The sequence below is a fragment of the Gambusia affinis genome, linkage group LG10 (genome assembly GCF_019740435.1).
Source record: "Gambusia affinis linkage group LG10, SWU_Gaff_1.0, whole genome shotgun sequence".
NCBI classification, from domain to species: domain Eukaryota; kingdom Metazoa; phylum Chordata; class Actinopteri; order Cyprinodontiformes; family Poeciliidae; genus Gambusia; species Gambusia affinis.
In genome coordinates, this window is record NC_057877.1 from 21,622,955 (window position 1) to 21,641,801 (window position 18,847).

The following is an 18,847-nucleotide window of genomic DNA, read 5'->3' on the forward strand; positions in this document are numbered from 1 at the left end:
CATTCAGAGAAAAGCAGTAATAGTTTCTTTTACCTCCAAGTGTTGCTGTCAATAAGAAGTGAGTCCCATACTTTTTGATCAGATTGTCAGTAATCATTTGGGTTGTAGGTCTGCGACCCAGAAGTCGAATGTTTCTGATGAACTCTGGGGTTAAGGGTAACTGTGACTCCAGGAAATCTCTTCTCTCCACTGCAAGGTTGTTCACCTTCCATCGCCCAAACTCCCTGTTAAGAATAGTCACAGAAGAACAAAAAATGAAGTAAAACAACAACAACAACAAAAAAAACATACAAAGATTTGCATGTGAGTTGCTGAAATTGAAAGTATTTTTAGAAAAACTAAAAAGCATACTGATGACTTTTTAATATTCTCCAGGGAGTCCAGACTTCTAGAACCCACAAGCAGTTTTTCTACACAAGGTTGTTTATTTTGGTTATGTGCCTATTGATTTAAAGTTAAAAGTAACATGACTGACCAAAAACAGGAGTTAAGAAAACAAGATGTAAACAAGCTGATATTAAAGTGTAATTAAGCCTGAAATTATTTATAGAAACAGAACTTATCATGGACAATTTTTTGGATAAACGATCTAATCTGTTCAATTAATTACTCAAAAAAAATATTTTAGTTGCCTAATTTGTTAACCCCTCAGTTAAGACAAAAAAAAAAAAAAGCCATAACCAAGACTACAGTTGAAGTGTCATCATGTGTTGGTGTTGGACTCAAATGCAACAGGCTGAAACTTTGAGTTGATTTCAAAGAGTTAAAAAAGAATGAAAAAAAGAAAAACGTACAACAAAATCCAGAGAGAACACAGGGAGCCAGAGCAAAACAAAAATAACATAACCAGGAAGTCCTGACTTCTCAGGATTAAACAGGAGGGACCAGCAAAGTGTGACTGAGAATGAGTTGGTTAAGTACTGGGAGGTTGAAAGATGAACAAAAGACCCCAGTCTTAAGAGGTAATGGGTTGCAGGTGTGGCGAGAGACAAAAAATCAGGCTGAAGAAAGAGAGAGAGGAAGTGACACAGGGTGTTAGGAAGAGCAGACTTAGGACTAGGAAATTAATCACTAAGAAAGGATTAGACACAATAAATGAATAAAATCACTTAGAATCACTAAGGAGGAACTGAAGTAAAAAACAGAAACAAGGCAGAACTAATAGAAATAAGTAAGGAACACAAATGACAAAACAAAAAACAAACTCAAACAACCAAACATCCTGGTATGTAGTAAAACAAAATATTCCAAGTTTGTTCAATCATTTATTTTAATTGGTAATGGCAATGGACAAAAAGGATCTACCCTAGTGGTTTGTATTATTATCGATCAAATAACTACACTATTCTGCACAGAATTTAAGATTATTTCAAACATAGTTTTATTTTCATAGTCTTTATTCTTTCAAGTCAACTTCAGATTGGGACGGCAATGAACACTAAATATGCAGCAAATATTCGGATAAGTCAAACCTAAATTAAATAATTTGAATTGGTTACTGGTTCGTTAGAACCCAGCTTGGATTTTTTTGAAAGCTTAATTCAATTTATGAAGATAAGAATAAAAATAGAGAAGGAATCAGGCACAGAGAGATGGGTAAGCCCAGGGCACCCTTTATACATGAATTGCCTCTGGGCCTCAGTATTACGTTGTTTAACTGCTTCCAAAAAGAGTTTTCTCCTGAAACCAATGAAATTTGTCCTACATGCTCCAAGCATACAAGAAGCTTTCCTCTTGACTTTGACCATGACTTTTACTATATTTTTAAATAGTCTTTCTAATGTTAAAAAGAAAATTATTATTGTACTCAAAAAATATTGGCCTTTAAATAGAATTATAAATCTACTACCACATAAATTATACACATTTTTATGTTTTCATGGAAAAAACATGGCCTTTATTTTTTCATATTTGGAACCAACATAAAAAATGATGAAGCTCTATTTTTCCATGACAGATGAGCAAACTTAGTCCCCAAGGCAAATGTGAGCTACAATTTTAGACGTGGTCCAGTATTCTTTGCAAAGTCCTTTTCAATTACATCGGTTACCTGGGAAACGGCTCAGTTGAATATGACAGGGGGCATTTGTCTGTTTTCCATTTAACTTTAGCTTCAGTACTATCAATGTTAGCACAAAACCAGTCAAGGTCAGAGACAGATCTGCCATAAATGTTTATCCATGTTGGCCATCTTTACTTCAAGCACTTTGCATGGGGGAACAGTTCAGGAGCTTATTTTAAAGGTTTTCTGAAACATGCAGCTCTGGGTCTGTCTCTATAATCTGTTTCTACAGATTTACAGTTTATACAGATTATATGCCAAGTCAGTTCATCACTCAAGTAGTACTATTGAAATGTTTCTCTCTTCTTTTTTAATTTTAGTTAAATGTTTTTGCATGATAATTAATAGTACAGTAAATCCAAAAATGTTATGTCTTTCATATTTCCAAGTTAATTGTTGTATTTAGTGTGGACACCAGTATGAAGGGGAACAAAGCCAGAACATCAAAGAACCAAGATAAGAACAGAACTATAAAAAATCCAACTTTAAAACCAATGTTCACTTACATTTTATGTAAAACAGCAAGGATGTGATGTGGGATGAGAATCGAGGATGAAATGCAAGTATTTTACAACCAAACTAACATGTAACTTAGTTCACCAACTTTAATTGCAGCTAATTAGAATTTATGCTTTCAAATTTAAAGCTTTATCCAAAGAAGAGCAACAATTTTAGGTCCTAGTCTGGATATTAATTTTCTCTTTTCACTAATGCACTTCATGGATTTCTACAAAGTTTTGAACTTCAAGAAAGAAGTCACTGGTGGAAATCACAAGGGTTGTTAAAAAAAGTTGAGAATCACACAGATGTAAAATATGGTATTAGGTCTTCCTGTCAGCCTGGCACTAAGCAGCTACATTCCAGATAATCAGGTGAATATGAGATGAAAGGGAAAATGTTTCTTTGAGACCCATTAGTCATATTAGACAACATTTTTTTATTCATTAAAGAAATTCAGTTTTGAAGGGCTACATCTGGATGCGTCCTGAAAATCAAATGCTGTCTTGAGTGATTGATTGTTTTTGGTCGTACTTCACTGTGGGGCCGGAAATAAACCTTTAGTAAATTTATATGAACTGCATTGTCCAATCAGTCAAATATTGCACTTCCCTCTTGTCACTGTAAAAGCTTGACTGCTGTAATCAGAAAGGGTTGGGCAACCTTGGCTGCAGATGATGGATGGAAGGAGTGTGGCCTTTTGAAAGGGTATATATCACATTAAACCAGGAGTAATGAGGAAAGCTTGAACACACAGATGTTTAAATGATACAAGGTGTAAATCACTAGGAATTCAAACTACAGCACAGAAAACCTAAAGAGCAGGTAGCACAGATCTGCTTCACATTTAGTTTTAATTTATTATCACATATTAAGCAAGTTAGAGATGGTTGCACGCATTGTTAAATGGGAGCTATAAGCAGTGTGGGAAGTAAACATAATGATGTTAAATGGAGAAGTGGTGCTCGTTGACCTTTTTGCTGACACGGTAGTATTCAGACAAAGCCACTGACTAATTTCTTGCTCAGACATATCTAGTGTAGCAATAAATCTCCACCTCATTTCATGCTATACAAATAAATGACCTCTTCAAATGGGACACAGTGTCTCATGAGTTCCACTTTGCAGCACGGAAGCAGAAGTTTAAAGGTGCAGCATGTTCTGTGCAAGAAAAAACAAGAGGAATACATAGGGAGAGGGGGAGGGCAGTTGGGGTGATACAGGTACAGAAAGCGTATTCGCAAATCCCTGCCGTCGTTCGTTTCTTCCTTTATCGCTGACTGTGATAAGCTAGCCCTGTCTTATCTTAAAACCCCGATAGGCCAAATGGTTCATCCTGCAGGAAGAGGATGAAATGAAATGGGTTTCACCACAGAGTTGATTTTGGTGTGTACAATCCCTCCTACAACCACCTAAGTCATTATTATTATCAATTTTATTGCTCTTGTTTGCAGTGGCACATCAGTTTCACAAGTTTAATTCTCAAAGCACAATCTCACTGAAGAGTTCTTAGAATTGATAATTTTAAAAAAATATATTTTTAGGAAACGGGAGCCTCCACGTTTCTCAAAAAGGAAAGTGTAATCAAGAATAAGACAAAAGCACTAATTCTATGCAATTTGTGTGAACTTGCATGCAAATGAAAAGGTTGTATGAATGTTATTTTTTTAGGAAAGAGAAAGTGCACACATAAAAGTTTTATGATAACACATATAAGGACTGGAGACTTTGAGGTCAAAGGGGAGATCACCTTCAAAAGGAGTGGAAAATAGCATTCTGAACATGGATAAACAGCTGAGGATAGTCATAGTGATTGAACTGGCTGTCTTAAACAATGGAAGCAGCAGGAAAATGGAATTCAAGAAAGTCAACAAATACCATCAGCTCAGGTAAGAGAGAGAGAGAGCAAGGCAGGTGAAGGTAACAGCAGTACCCGCGGTCATTGGAGCACTCAAGGCAGTGGCCCCCCTCACTGGAGATTTAGTTCCAACAGATACCACAAGAAACATTGGCGGACCAGGATTAGAAGTCAGGCTGGGCCTGGCACTGCAGTGTAATAGGGGCTTTAGTAGCAGATACGTAGTGTGGGACAGGGAGGAGGGTTAATGCTATTTGGTAGAAATATGTTTAAAACTCATGTGTTTATTAAATGTTTTTAGCATGGTAGGTTTGCATTTAACCAATACATAACAACAGTTAATATCAGTGTTTTGTTTTGTTTTGTTTTGCTTTATTTTATTTTATTTTATTTTATTTTATTTTATTTTATTTTATTTTATTTTATTTTATTTTATTTTATTTTATTTTATTTTATTTTATTTTATTTTTAAGTTTGAAAACTACCCATACAGTTTTGTACAGTCTGACACATTATATGTAAGCATATTATATCCCAATGAAGTAATCAAAGAGATTATCCTAATACAATATGCTTAGAAAAGGGCCAAACCTATGTCATCCCTCCTACCTTCACCCTGGTGAACATGGCAGCTTTCCCTTGGCAACAGTTGCTGTGAACAGGTGGCTCAGGCGGAAGGCCCACATTGTGTTTGTATTCCAAGCCATGGGGATGCTTTCCAGTGAATTTACAAAGCACACAAACTCAAATATGCTCATGCATCGTCAAAAACACAAACCTTCCTTCATTTAGTTCAACGCACTAGTTAAACTTCTTTCATATTCAATCAGCAAGAAAAGCAGGGAATTGATTACCTGCATAACGTGGTGCGAATTTATTACTCTATCACTGCTGAGGTGGCTCGTAGGACTGATTCTGGTAATTCATCTTCTCCTGTCATTGAGCATTTATTAAAATTTAGCAGAGATATGCATGAGGAAGACCAGAGCAGAAAATAATATTGTCACTTCCAATCACTACTGCTTTTTGATCTGCACAAAAGGATAGACTTTCCAAAAAACAAAAACATATATATATATATATATATATATATATATATATATATATATATATATATATATATATATATATATAAGAACTGGATTTATTATTACATAAGATATATGAGAACGCAACTTCAACTGTTGTTGAACTGTTCAACTAATATTGTGGCTGTCTGTTTGTTGACATGATAAAAAAATAAGATAAAAACATTATAAAACTAAGTTGTGGCATTGGTTCTACAGATTTATCTGGGAGGAGTAATGGCAATCTCAGTTTATCATTTTTTTATGATGAAATATGATAATGAGCCTGCCCTGATATCTCTAAAGACAGCTCATAATATTTTAACATGAAACATGTAACAAAAGCCAAGTACCATATATAACACCCGTGATGAAATGAATACCAGGTGGTGTACAAATTCACCACCTGGTATAAAATACCATTTGAAATCTTTGATACCAGGTGACATAATTGTACAGTGTTTTTTTTCGTCATTTGTGCATCAGTAAACTACCACAGTGTGGGTACAAAGGACTTGGCATAGAAATAAAACATCATGGCCTGTCTTTTAAATGGAGTATGTGTATTGTTTACTATTGTTTGCAATGTTCTCTGGAAGAGCATCATCATCTCCACTGCTTTGAGCTGGTTAAGCTCCATGTGATTCTGACTGCACCAGTGGATCAGTTGATCCACCTCCTAACTTTATGCTGACTTGTCATGGATCAGACCAATACAGTAATGTTCTATGTGAACTCTCAGAGTTTCACAGATAGGTCTGCTGAGGTGTGGTCATCTGAGTAAAGAGAAAAGCAGAGTGGGGAGAGTGAGGAGTGTTCTTGTGTGGGAGATAGTGCTCCCCAGTCTCAGCTGCTGCTGCCAGTCGGTCAGGACGCTGTCAGGTAGAAGGCGACACTATGAACTTATTAAGCTTATGGTGGTACATGTTTGTGTTGTTGATGATGAAGGTTGAGGTGAAATCTAGGAACAGGATTCTACCGTATCTCCTTAGGTGGTCGAGATTGTGCAGGATGAAAGGCAATTCCAGGTTGACTATATAAAATCTGCCACAACTGTGTGCCCAGAAAGCAAACTGCACATAAATATCCTCAGAAAACCCAATGTATGATGTTAGCGTCAGTCAGCTCATTCAGGTTACTAGCTACAGCTACAACAGAACTCCAATATGTGGAGTTAAAGCAAGTCTGAAGTTCTGGCTTTGACTGCCCAGTCTGGTTTCTAAAAGTCTAAATCAGAGGCAAAGAAGATTATTTTTTTATTTCTGCCTGTAGGCTGGAATGTGAAGGAGCAGATACTCCCAAACTCCCAAAGTGGCCCTGGTGACAGTAAAATATGTATATTTTAAAGATGTGTAGCAGTAATCCAGTTTATTTTTATACATGATCGAACCCTTTATTGTTGACTGTACCTTGGAAATTTCTTGGAGAGTTTTGCTTGGTTAAAATTAACAAGAACAATGATGAGAGGGTTTTGTTTTCACGTTTGCTACAAGGTCAACAAGCTGTTTTTCAGCATCTTATGTGTAAAGTTGTAGAAGACATAGGCATTGCCAAAACAAATAAGATTTACAGATTTTAAAAAAGGAATCCAGATAAGGGATCCCTTTCTTATGTAACACTGCGAAATTGGTACATCAGCCTAATTTCTGTAGGGACAGATTCTGCATCCTATATATTTTTTTTACACAAGAGCTCTGTGCTATATGATGCTTAAGGTCCTCAATATATTTTGAGTACACAAATCGTAAACATGTAAGCTCAGTAAAACTATGGCTAAAACATGTAATACACAATTTTTGTACTTTATGGTTTAGTTTGCAGAAAACACAGCAATTTCCAAGACATTGTGGTGTCTTAGGGTGATCTTTTTTAAAAGGAGTATTTTCTGAACTTAACATTCACCCCAAAGAAGGTCCTAGAATTTTTAAGAAAATGCAATCTCAAGGTGTGTAGAGGTTTCATTCAAAATGCCAAGTGCTTGGTACCTCTAGGGGGGAAGTTAATGAATCCCCAAAGTAAGGACAAGGTTTTATTTGCCTAGGGACAAGAGATGTCTTCAGTAAATTCAGTCCATTTCATTATTTTTGTTTGAAATATTTTGCAGTCTGTAGGAGCTGTGTGTGGTTCTGCACCGTAGCCCATAACCATAGACCTATGGGGTGTCTAAAACCCCCACCACTAAAAATAGTATAAGTAATAATGTCATCATTGTCCTTTGTAATCTTCAAGATAAATATTGATCTTTCATAGCCTATGGCAATAAACCAATTTAATGAGGTAGACTACGATACACAGAATTGATTAAGTTTATCCAGTTCTATGAAATGAGAAAAGGGGGTGAAAATTGCTCTTAAGGTTGCCATCAAATTTGTTTTCAAAGAACTCTTAGGAGCACATGTTGCCACAAGTAACTAGTATGATAACTAAAACCCTTAAAGAAAAATTTAGGAAAAGCAAAAAGGTAGCACTGGGAGTTTAAGAAGCACCATAGGGAGAGTCTACCTTATCACTCTCACATAAACTCTGTTCAGAGCTTCTGCAGACTCCCCTGTGGCTTACAAAATCTACTGTTGTTCCCTGTACTTGAAGCGCCTCCTATATCAAACAGAATGTTACTTTTATTTTGATCTCATCAACCTCAGAGGGAGGGCGTACCATATGTGCCCTGGTTTGTTAAATAAATTGTGTCTGGTGAATTATTGGAAGCCCGTTGTGATAGCTCATTATTTATTGATGTACGGGTAACGCTTCTGAAAAATGACAAAGCAACTTCTTAAAACCTGAGAAGGTACATCAAAGTTCATGTTCTGCAAGCCAAAAATAATTATTTTTGGTGGAAACGCATTGCAATTGATGTATGCCTTAAAATCTTCCTTGACAATCAGTGCCTCTGCAAAACTTTCTGAATAACTAACAAATGACTCCTTCATAAAGCATTTGTTGTTTATAAATTTAAAATTTTTAAATATGTTTAAACATTCCTATGACATCGGTGAAAAATATTCTTATACATTTGTTTTACAAAATGAAGAGCAAAATACATCTACAAAATACAGATAGGATAAGTATTTTTGCTCAATGGGCACGCATATTTTGAATTCATGGTTATTATGGAGTACAACGTGACAACATTTGAAAATCTGGATTGAGGGACGGAGATTTTTGAGGGGCAATATTTTATGTTGGATTCACTCCTCCCATTCTGCTAGGGGGCTCTGTAGTTGCTTTGCATTGGGACAGGAGGGGAGGTGAAACCAGAGAAGAAACTTAGCGCAGGCCAGTAATGCACCGAGACTGCTATTGAATATTGCAATACTAAGTATTGATGTTTTGTTTTTACTTTATTTACAGTTTAACCGGACGGCATGTCCGTGTAAAGGCACTCGGCAATAAAATTAACAACAGCAACAACGGCTATCTTATGTTCTTTGTAACATTTTGTGTGTGGTGTAGAAAGACTGAAGTAAGCAGTACCTATTCATCAATATGTCTGAAATCAGACATATTGATGAATAACTCTTAAGGAGAGCCCAAACTAGACAAACAACAAACATAGTCTGTCTCAAATATTGTATATGTTGATGATAAAACATAATATGTTTTATCTAAACCAAATTCAAGAAACACAACAAGATTGACTAGTCAGCCAAGAATGGTAAGTGTGTTGTCAGCATTTTCCTCCAACTCAGAGAGAGATGGTAATCACTATCGGTAATGATTTTAATAGTCCTGATTGTGGGGAATGCCAGGTGTTACATATTACAAAAGACATTGCTGCAGTATAAGCTCTCATGGCAAATTTCACTCCTAAAAAAGAGCCATGCTTGCACTCTTGAGCCAAACTAAAACCCAGGTAAAACACTTATTGAGTAAATCTAGTGAATTACCCAATAAACATGATATGTAGCAACTCACTCATTTAATCAGAGGGTTGGACTGGGGGAGATCTGTTACATAGCAGGTCAGAAGAAAATGCAGCTTTTTAAATTATGAATAGATGTCTGATGCTTAGGAGTTCAGTTTGTACTAATTAGCTTTATATTGATTGATTATTAAATAACAAACAATATTTGACAAGCCCAAGTTTAAGTCACAATGCATTCTTTAATTTAATCACAATAAAAACAATTATTCACAGTTAAAAACAATAATTTAACTGCAAATAAGGACCAGGATTACTAGTTAAGAACAGCACTATCCTTTGAGAAAAACAAAACAAAACAGTGAAATAGTTGTTTTGTTTTTTTGTTTAAATAAAAATTATTACTGATTATTTTATTTGAAAACCAACTCAAATATCATCACCAGTTCACCCACACAGGCACTAAAAAAAGCTATTATTTGCCAAAACAGAAACAATCCCAAAGCTGTCTAGTTCGGTTTATGAGATCGAATGGGACTGAATCCAAGTGAATTCAATTTGGGGAGATTTACAGACCATTTACTTTTTAGGTTAGTTTTTCCTTTTAATATCAACACTATTAATCAGTGCCGCATTGTGGTAATCTAGAGGGCTTCAAACACAACCTTGCAGCTGACAGAACCCTCTCAGGGGATTCTGTGATAATGCAGAGTAATAAGTACTAAGAGCTCACTAATCACTTGGCCACATGATAAGACTATTAATCTTGCCGCCCATGCAGCTTAGCTCCAATGGACCACTGCCATTTGCCAGAGAAGGAAATATTAAAAAGCTTAAACATGGCAACTGATCACATAAGCTATAAAGCATCCCTACAGCGATCCATAGATGTCAAGAACCCTGTCTATCCATTTCCAGGAGCCTGGACAACATCCATTTTAGTGACGATGGATGTGATTCATGACACAATCTTAATACCCTTGTTTTCCAACACCTGAGTCTGTGTTGCTATCATGACAAATCTTTTTTCTTTTACACCACTAATCAACATATCTCATTTGACCACATGATCAGGTAAACCCCTGAGGCTCTGGAAGCCAGAGGAATGTGATATACAGTCATCTGATAACTTCATGCAAGCATGTAGCACATTGTGATTCTGTCTGTATATGGCAGATTGTTTGAAGCCTGACTGTGAGAAATCTCTTCAGCATGACAATCCAAGCCAAATAATCCGGCCTGCCATCAACCCATCCATACAAGGGCTTTTTATAAAGTACTCTGACCACTGTGCAATATCAGCTGCATTTTCTTTTCCTTCTATCGGTTTTAGTTTAATAAGGAAAGTTCCTAAAAGCAAACATATGAGTAATTAAAATATTTCAAAATACATAGGGGAGAACTAAATGTGTATAAGCATAGTGTAGTGCAAAGTATGTGTACTGAAATTAACACAGCAAAACAAAACATGTACTTAACTATAGTTTAATCTTTGTCCTTGGACTCACATTTGGTAAATTTGCATCTACTTCAATCAGGCTAAATAAAATATACTTGTTTTCCATTTCATCTCTATCATTTAATTAAATACCTACCCACCCATTTGGAAGCGTTGTAGCAGTTAAGAAATTAAAAAATTTTTCTACTGCCTAAGTTTTAGAAGCCTGGTAAAAAAGAAAAAGAAAAAAAAAAAAAAAAAAAAAAAACATCTCTTTGTTCTATGCCTTACTTTGTCCAGCTAGTTTGTACGCTTAACTATTGCTGGGAACGTGGACCTTGCACCAGTTTAACGCTAAGAGGCTCAATCGAAAATACCTGCACTGTAAACAATCATCCTGCACTGCAAAAAGAGCAATCCTGAGCTAAACGAGATGGCTGTTGACGGAAAGTCAATATTCAGAAGCTCAGCCAACCCGGATTGAATGGCTTTGTTCACATCCACCTCTGCCATTTCAAAGGTACAGAAAGACTACAAGTTTAAAATACAACAGGAAATAGACATCATCATTCACAACTTCTCCTTCTACTCGCTGCTTGGGCTGGTTGAAATTATGAGAAATTCACTTGAATGGGAGAAAGCCCAGACAGAGCAGTGAAGAATAAGATTTGAGGGAAATTCTGGAGGAAGGTAATGGCCGAGCTAAATCTTTTGGGACAATAAATCATTAGTTATGGAGAACACACACTGCACAATGACTTCCAAAAGTAATCATATGTCATGAACCTTTTCTCATTTTGCCATGTTACAACCATAAAATTAAATGTACTTCAAAGTATTATTATGTGACATACTCAGAAGTAGTGCACAGTTGTAAAGATGACAACCATGACTTCAGTTGAATTAAAAATATGAAAAGCCAATAATTTAAATACAGTACAATAAATAAGAGTTTTGTGGCTTGTCTTTACCCACTTTGCACTTAGTGAGATTTGATGTAAAGTGTGACTACCAATTTAGTCTTTGGTGGGGTTTGGCAGGATTTTGAAGGGGTTTTTCATGGAACCGATGGGTTGCCAGTTGGAACGCCCACTCCATCTGTCTCAGTTATTTTGTCCTTGAGCAAGACACTTCGCTTGCCATTGAAGTCATGGGCCCAGTGGCACTGATGGAATGGAAGCCACACCTCCAGCAGTGTGCACTAGGGCAGCTGCGGCAAAAAAGTAACAGCATGAGCATGTGAATTAGTGATCGAATGGGTGAATCACTGATTCTTATGGGATGCAATCAGAAACATTATTCAGAATCAAGGACATTACCTTCCATGGGCTCAGCAAACGTTCAGTTCTACCGGGTGTTTGCTAATTTCTGCTGCCACTAGTCTGGAGGAGCTGTGTGGGGGAGGTGCAGGAGAGGAGTGGTCTGTGAAGTGGGAAGTGTCTCAGATGGAGACTGCAGCTTCAGAGAGGAGGCGGATGGTGGTGCCAAGGGAAAGCAAGCATTTGGGCACTCCTGAATGATTGCCACAGGACACTCAAGGATTTCTCAAAAATCCATGAAAGAATCAAAGCAACATTTTGGGTATGTTTTTGGTGAAGGGGTAACATTACCGCATCATGTAAAGCTCCAAAAAATATTTTTACATAATGCCTCCCTGTATCTGTATCTGCATCTGTAAAGATGCAAAGACATTCTCTTATCACACACATATGAGATTTATATACATCCACACTGTAATAGAAAATGTTACAATGTGCTCCTTATCCCTACTTTCTTCTAGAGTAGTTGAATACTGTAGTCTTATAAGATTGGTCAAATGCTCTCTCATCTGTATCATAAAACAGCAGGGAATTGATCCTTCATGCTTGTGACCAATCTTTGTGTTACCTTCCAGAACTTATCAGGATCACAGCTATCCTTTTTGCCATCAAATAGAGACAACCCTTTTTTCTTAACCAAAGGCACACAGTTGAGCTTTATGGAGATTTGTTGAGCTCATAAAAGCACATGGTGCATAACAATCCACCACTTCACACCTTTAGTTCAATCAAGCCTCTCTTCCCTTTGTTGGGAAATACCCACAAAAAGTGACAACCTCCTGTCAAAAGATCTGACTACAACCTATAAAAGACAGCAAGAATCAACTAGTAGCTAGAGCAGACTTGACAGACTCCCTTGAATGTATAATTACTCTCACCTTGCAAGGTTTTGATAAATCTGTCAATTTTTCTCATGAATACTCTTTTTAAAGTAATTCTCTATGACAACACACACAAATTTATATAAATTAACAGATTAAATTACTTTTACAATGTTTTTAACCCATCAGTTTTGGATTCCCTCTATTTGTTCCTAAATTGTTATTTTTACTTGGCTTAATTTCTACAAAATCTTAATACAAACTGATAAATACATAGTTTTAAAGGTGCTGTGAACATATGATTACTTACTAACTAAATAGCATTTTCCTCCCAGGTCCTACCTTTCTTTTCTATTATTAAATAACTTCTTACAGGTCTGCTCTTTATTTTGACCAACCTTTCTTCCCATTAACACTGCCTAATTTATTTGTCCCTGCTTATGAAAAGAGGAAAGCATCCCTGTGGCATGGTGTTCACACCATCACAGTCCACTGTGGTGACAGGGTGACAAGTATGGCTTCAGTATTAGCTTTCTGTTACACACTGCATTTTGCAATAATGCCAAAAAGTTATTTATTGATATCGATTAACCAGGACACTTTCCTACGTAGTATTTGTTTTGTCTGCTATATGTATTGATGCAAGCTGCATAGGACTTAGGCAATTATGCCATTAGGGTGACAATGTGTAACTTCTTGTTTCTTTCAACAATAGCTTTCTTCTGGTTGCTGTTCCATAAAGACCAGATTTGTGAATTGCAAAACTCATAATTATCAACAGATAATAATGTTAACAGATTTCTCCACCCCTAACTCCAGAAGCTATATAGAGTTGCTTTGGCCCTCTTAGATGTTTTTCTGATTAATGTTTTCCTTGCCTGGTCTATCGCTTTGGGAGCATCGCCAAGTCCTGGTATGTTTGCAGTTGTGGCCTTTCCTTTCCATTGTTTGATAATGTAATAAAAATAGCTCTCCATGAGAAGTCCAATGCTTTTTTAAATTGTTTTATTTTTTGTTTCTTTTACTGCCACAAGTGGCCTTTATTTGCAGCAGATAAAACAAATAAGTTCAAATACACTGAAGATATTTAAAGAGCTTCAATGAGCTCAAAATGAAACTCAAAAGGCTCACAAGATGAATAAAATTAAATCTAAATTATTTGTTTTACAGAAAATGAAGAGAGAGATAATGGGGGAGGCAAAATCTCAGAGTTTGGAATCAAACCCTGAGCAGCTGCTTCAAGAAATAACAGCCACTGTTTTTGGGGCTGCCTCACCACTTCTAAACCAAGTGCTATCCCAGTGCTTTAGATTTTGTTTGTTAACCTAACCCTGTTTTCCACAACTTTATCTCTGACTTGTCTGGTGTCTTTCTTGGTCATTATGATTCTCTTTTTTGTCATAAATATTCTCTAATAAACTTCTAAGGCCTTCACAGAACAGCTGTATTTACATTACTGACTTATACAAATTGACAAATGTAATATTTGTGACTTCTGATACTTCCAAAAATCTGGCAATGGTTGTTTTGAATTTAGTTAGAGTACGAGAGTAAAGGGTCTGCATTCGCATGTAAGCCACAGTTTTTGGATTTTTAGATTAATTTTGTTTTAGAATTAAAGTCAAAGGGTATGAATACTTCAGCAAGGCACTCACAAAAAATCTAAATATTCTTGCAACAAACATTCATTAATTCATTTGCTACTATGTCATTATGTGGTACCGCATAGTGAGAGAAATAGGTCACTAGACAAAATGAAGAGTACACATTGGATAGATTGGGGTCCATCAAAGGGCATATTCCTCTGTTACACTTTTCAAAATATGCATCAGTAAGATTATTCAGTATTTGGTTGTACTGACCCATAATGCCCTGTGCCATAGTTCACTTTCTGCTTTTGGAGCAGTCATGAGTCCACATGGCATTTGCATATGCATTCAAGCCACAGCAAAGTTCACTTTTGCCAAAGCAAAACCTAGGTTTTTAGGTGGACTAGGGTTTGCTCTTTTGGTCTATATCAGAGTTAAATTTTTCATTTAAAGCTCCCCAAACAAAGTAGACTTTCTAGGAAAATGAACTAGCATTTCATTAAAGTGGAGTAAAGCTAGGCTGTTGTGAATGCACCCCAGTGGAATGGTGCAGAATGGCTCACACTCCATATTACTACATTATGACACCTTCAGAAATATTTTAATTTAGAGTCTTTGTCTTTGGTGCCTGTAAATTTTCTGGGATAATAACTTCATTAATTCAAAAACATAAATGTTTTAGAAGAAAGTCTCCTAGCTGTCATTTCCACATTTTTATTAATCAAATAAAATAGCTGGAGGCTTTCAGAGATGAATAAGTTGCTCTGATTTCATATTTCCTGCAAAGACTGTGATTAAGAAAAACTTGTATGAATACCAATGCTTACTGATATATTGATGTTGAAACGCTCTTACAGGCGTAAGATCATTTTTAAAGGCTACCTCAAAATTTATTTTGTGAAACCAAAGAGAGAGTTGCTTAAAGTCTAAAAAAAAAACATGTGGTGAAATATGTGAAGGTGTAGATATATTTAAAGAGGCATTTCATCACATGAGCACAGCTCACCTGTAAATTTTGTATCTGGTGGAGAAGCCCTGCCGGTTCTTCTCCACAAAGTCGATGTACTCTGGGGAGTGGTGGAAGGGCCCCTTATCTGAAAGGAGCCAGTCGAGAGGTCCCCCGGGTTTGTCATTAGGGAGGCTGGCTGGAGCAGCTGTTGCTGTCGCGCAGGGTCGTAAACACACCCAGCAATGAAGGCTGAGGCTGATGATGCCCCATAGAGCCATCAGCGATAGAGGGCGGGAGGGAGGGAAAGAGGGATGGAGGCTGGTGGTGATGGGGGACGTTCAGCAGACAAATGCACCCGTCATTAGCTGGCTCGTCCACTGGGATAACCAAGGGACCTGCATCACCTCAATGCCCCCCAAACGCCTAGAAAAAATGTAAACACACAGTTACCAACAAAAACAACACGGGAACCAGAAAAGACACAACACAAGCAACATGACAAATGAAAAACCGAAAAAAAGCTATTTTAAAGGCATCTCATTGCATGCATAAATGTGAGTTGACCTGTTGTTAAGAGGTACATTATCCATCATCATCACAAAATGAATTACTATTAAGAAAATCATTTGCTTGTAATGTTCAAATTTATCAAGAAAGCATATTTTGCAATCTCATAAGATAATCAGCCTGCTGGATGGAGTTTCACTAAAGCTCCTCACACCTGACACAGATGAAAGTGCCTAAAATGCTAAAGGCCACAGCAAAAATGTTATAATCCAACTTCCTGGCTTCTTACCATTTATTATTAGGGAATTGCCCTGCCTCATTCAAAGTCACGTTATTTATTTATTTTGCATTTCTTCTGATGCCTGTTTTATAGGATCCTGCTCCTATGTTTAGAAACAAGTGCACACACTAGGGGGCATTAATCATTTGCCAATCTCAAAGAAAATTGCTATTTAAAAAAAAAAAAAAGTTTTACTGCTCAAATGTTATGTTTGTATAGCTTCAGGTCGCTACCATCGCTCATCCTTAAGCCTGGAAAGTTTTAAAGTGAGAGAAATTTTCCATGAGTTGAACTAACCAACTTTCCCTTATCTGTTTGGACATAATTATATACATTCCTCTTGTTTCCAAGAAAGAGGGTTTGCTCTTTGGAAAGTCATAGTGTGAACACTAGAAGAGCTCCACCCAACACTGCCTGATTCTTTTTCAAATGCACACTTGCCAAGCTAAGGAACAAGAGCAGCAGGTCTGTCAAGCAGAAGACTGCATGTTAGGTAATTGAGCCCATAGATGGATTTATTAACCTGCTAATATCAGTTAGTTGGACTTACACTGTAGCTAAACAAAGAGAACAGAAAAAGTCATACAACTTCTCGTAACAGCATATTTATTTTTAAAAACTTCTACTAATTTATTCCATATTCTGCTTAAATATTCCACCACTTTGCACATCTGAAATGGAATTAGATGGAATACTTAGCAATCCTGAACAGGAGCGCCTAGCTTACATACTTTAGATCAAGATAATTTTTTTTTCTTTCTTTTATTTTTATTTTTTATTTTTTGCTCTTTCCTTTGGTTTATTATTTTGTTTGTATTTCATTTTAATTCCCGTGAAGCACTTTGTATTGCTTAGTTATGAGTGAAGTAGAATTTAACACTTGGTTTATTTAAATATCCTCAGCTGAAAAACTGACTGTCAACTCTCACTCTATATATCAAAATTACAACCATATTAAAACTGGTAGTCATTAATTATTATATCTGCAAAAATGAAATGACAAACATTTCTCTATTTGTTAAAAAAAATATTGGATCATGTCATGCATTGTTGTTCACTTGAATATTTTTGAATTTTTATGCCAGGAAACAAATTTCATTTCATCCTTTTGGTTATAGGAATGTTTTCATTTCATACTTTGATAGTGCTGGCAGGAAGCTGTGAGAAGAAAGAATCCCCTTAATGCATAGCCTGATTTATTTCACTGTTTGTGTGCAAAACAAAGATTGTTATTGTTCTCAGTTGGATATGTTTAGAATATGCTTCCATTTTATCTCTCTTATAGACAAAATAATTAAAAGAACAAATGGTGCTACTAACTTCATGCCTTCTGTTTCATATCCTATTCATTTCACTAATGACTCAGAGCATATCTGCTTAGCTGTGTTTCTCTCCTAAACAAAGCCACTATATCTTTATTTTTTCTTTAACATATAAAGTGCTGCTGGACCACAGCGGCAGTGCGTTGGGTGTGTATGCTCAGTCTTCTCAAACTCTGAGTCAGTTAAAGCAAATAGCTGCTTACACAAAACTAGGTTCAGCAGGTTTAAAAGGGAATCTTTTCTCTTCACTGTCAGCACGTGGTCTTGTGTATCAGAGATTGCAAAGTTAATGACTTGATATGTTTACTTAGTTAGATTTTTTATTTTTATTATTTTTGTTTTTAGATGTATTTTTATTTTTTATTTACCCTGTGTACATCACACATAAGAAGCAACATCACCTTTACTACAGAATGAAACAAACCTAAAATATGCCATCATCTTTTATATTGTAGTACACTCAGCTTATAAATAGACTATATTTGTAAAGGGGAAGCATCATTAACTTTCACATAGCTAGGTATTTAAATGCACTTTAAAAAAGGACAAGCATAACGTATTATAATATTTTCCTTCTGACTGTTGAAAATAAGATGAAAATAAACCTTTTCTTTTTCTCACGTTACCTCAGTAAGAGCTACAAAATGATTCCTGACTGTCCAAGAACACAGTGCCAGCAGTGATGTATGAGGGTGACAGCAAAATGTTTTGGAATTGCTTTGCTGCAGAAAAGGACCGCTGCATTTCACAAGATACACTCTATCAGAAAAATAACATTGCACGGAATTGTTTAAGCAACATCTCAAGAATAATGGGTCTTTGCTATGCTTAAAGCATACAAGCAAATTTATTAAGTGGCTGTATGAAAACAAGTTTTGGAGTGATCTTCAAAAAGCCCTTTTCTCAGCTGCACAAAAACAATTGCTGGCAGACTTGAAAGAAAGGCAGCTTGCAAGCCTGACTGTAGAATTGACCAGTCCTCTCTAGTGACTCAAATATCCCAAATCTCTGAATATTTACAATTTGACATTTTCGATAATAATAATAATAATAATAATAATAATAATAATAATAATAATAATAATAATAATAATAATAATAATAATAATAATAATAATAATAATAATAATAATAATAATAATCCTAACTGACCTGAAACACTGTCACAGTAAATAATTGGTTTAAACCCGTAATGCTAACCCTTAAAACTCTTACATGCTAGTCAATGGACTAGTATGAATTGTATGCTACAATGGTATTGTACCCCTTATGAGA

The 18,847-nt window shown here is 36.0% G+C and overlaps 1 protein-coding gene across 1 annotated transcript in view; it reads right to left on the minus strand.

Moving 5' to 3' along the window:
- Positions 1-18,847, minus strand: part of brinp3a.2 (bone morphogenetic protein/retinoic acid inducible neural-specific 3a, tandem duplicate 2) — a 54,332-nt gene that overhangs the window by 23,986 nt on the left and 11,499 nt on the right. Inside the window, exons 2-3 of the mRNA XM_044129106.1 lie at positions 15,521-15,886; positions 34-224 (exon numbers count right to left, since the gene is read on the minus strand). Of these exons, the coding sequence (XP_043985041.1) occupies positions 34-224; positions 15,521-15,741 (412 nt within the window). The 5' untranslated portion in view covers positions 15,742-15,886. The remainder of the gene's footprint in view (positions 1-33; positions 225-15,520; positions 15,887-18,847) is intronic.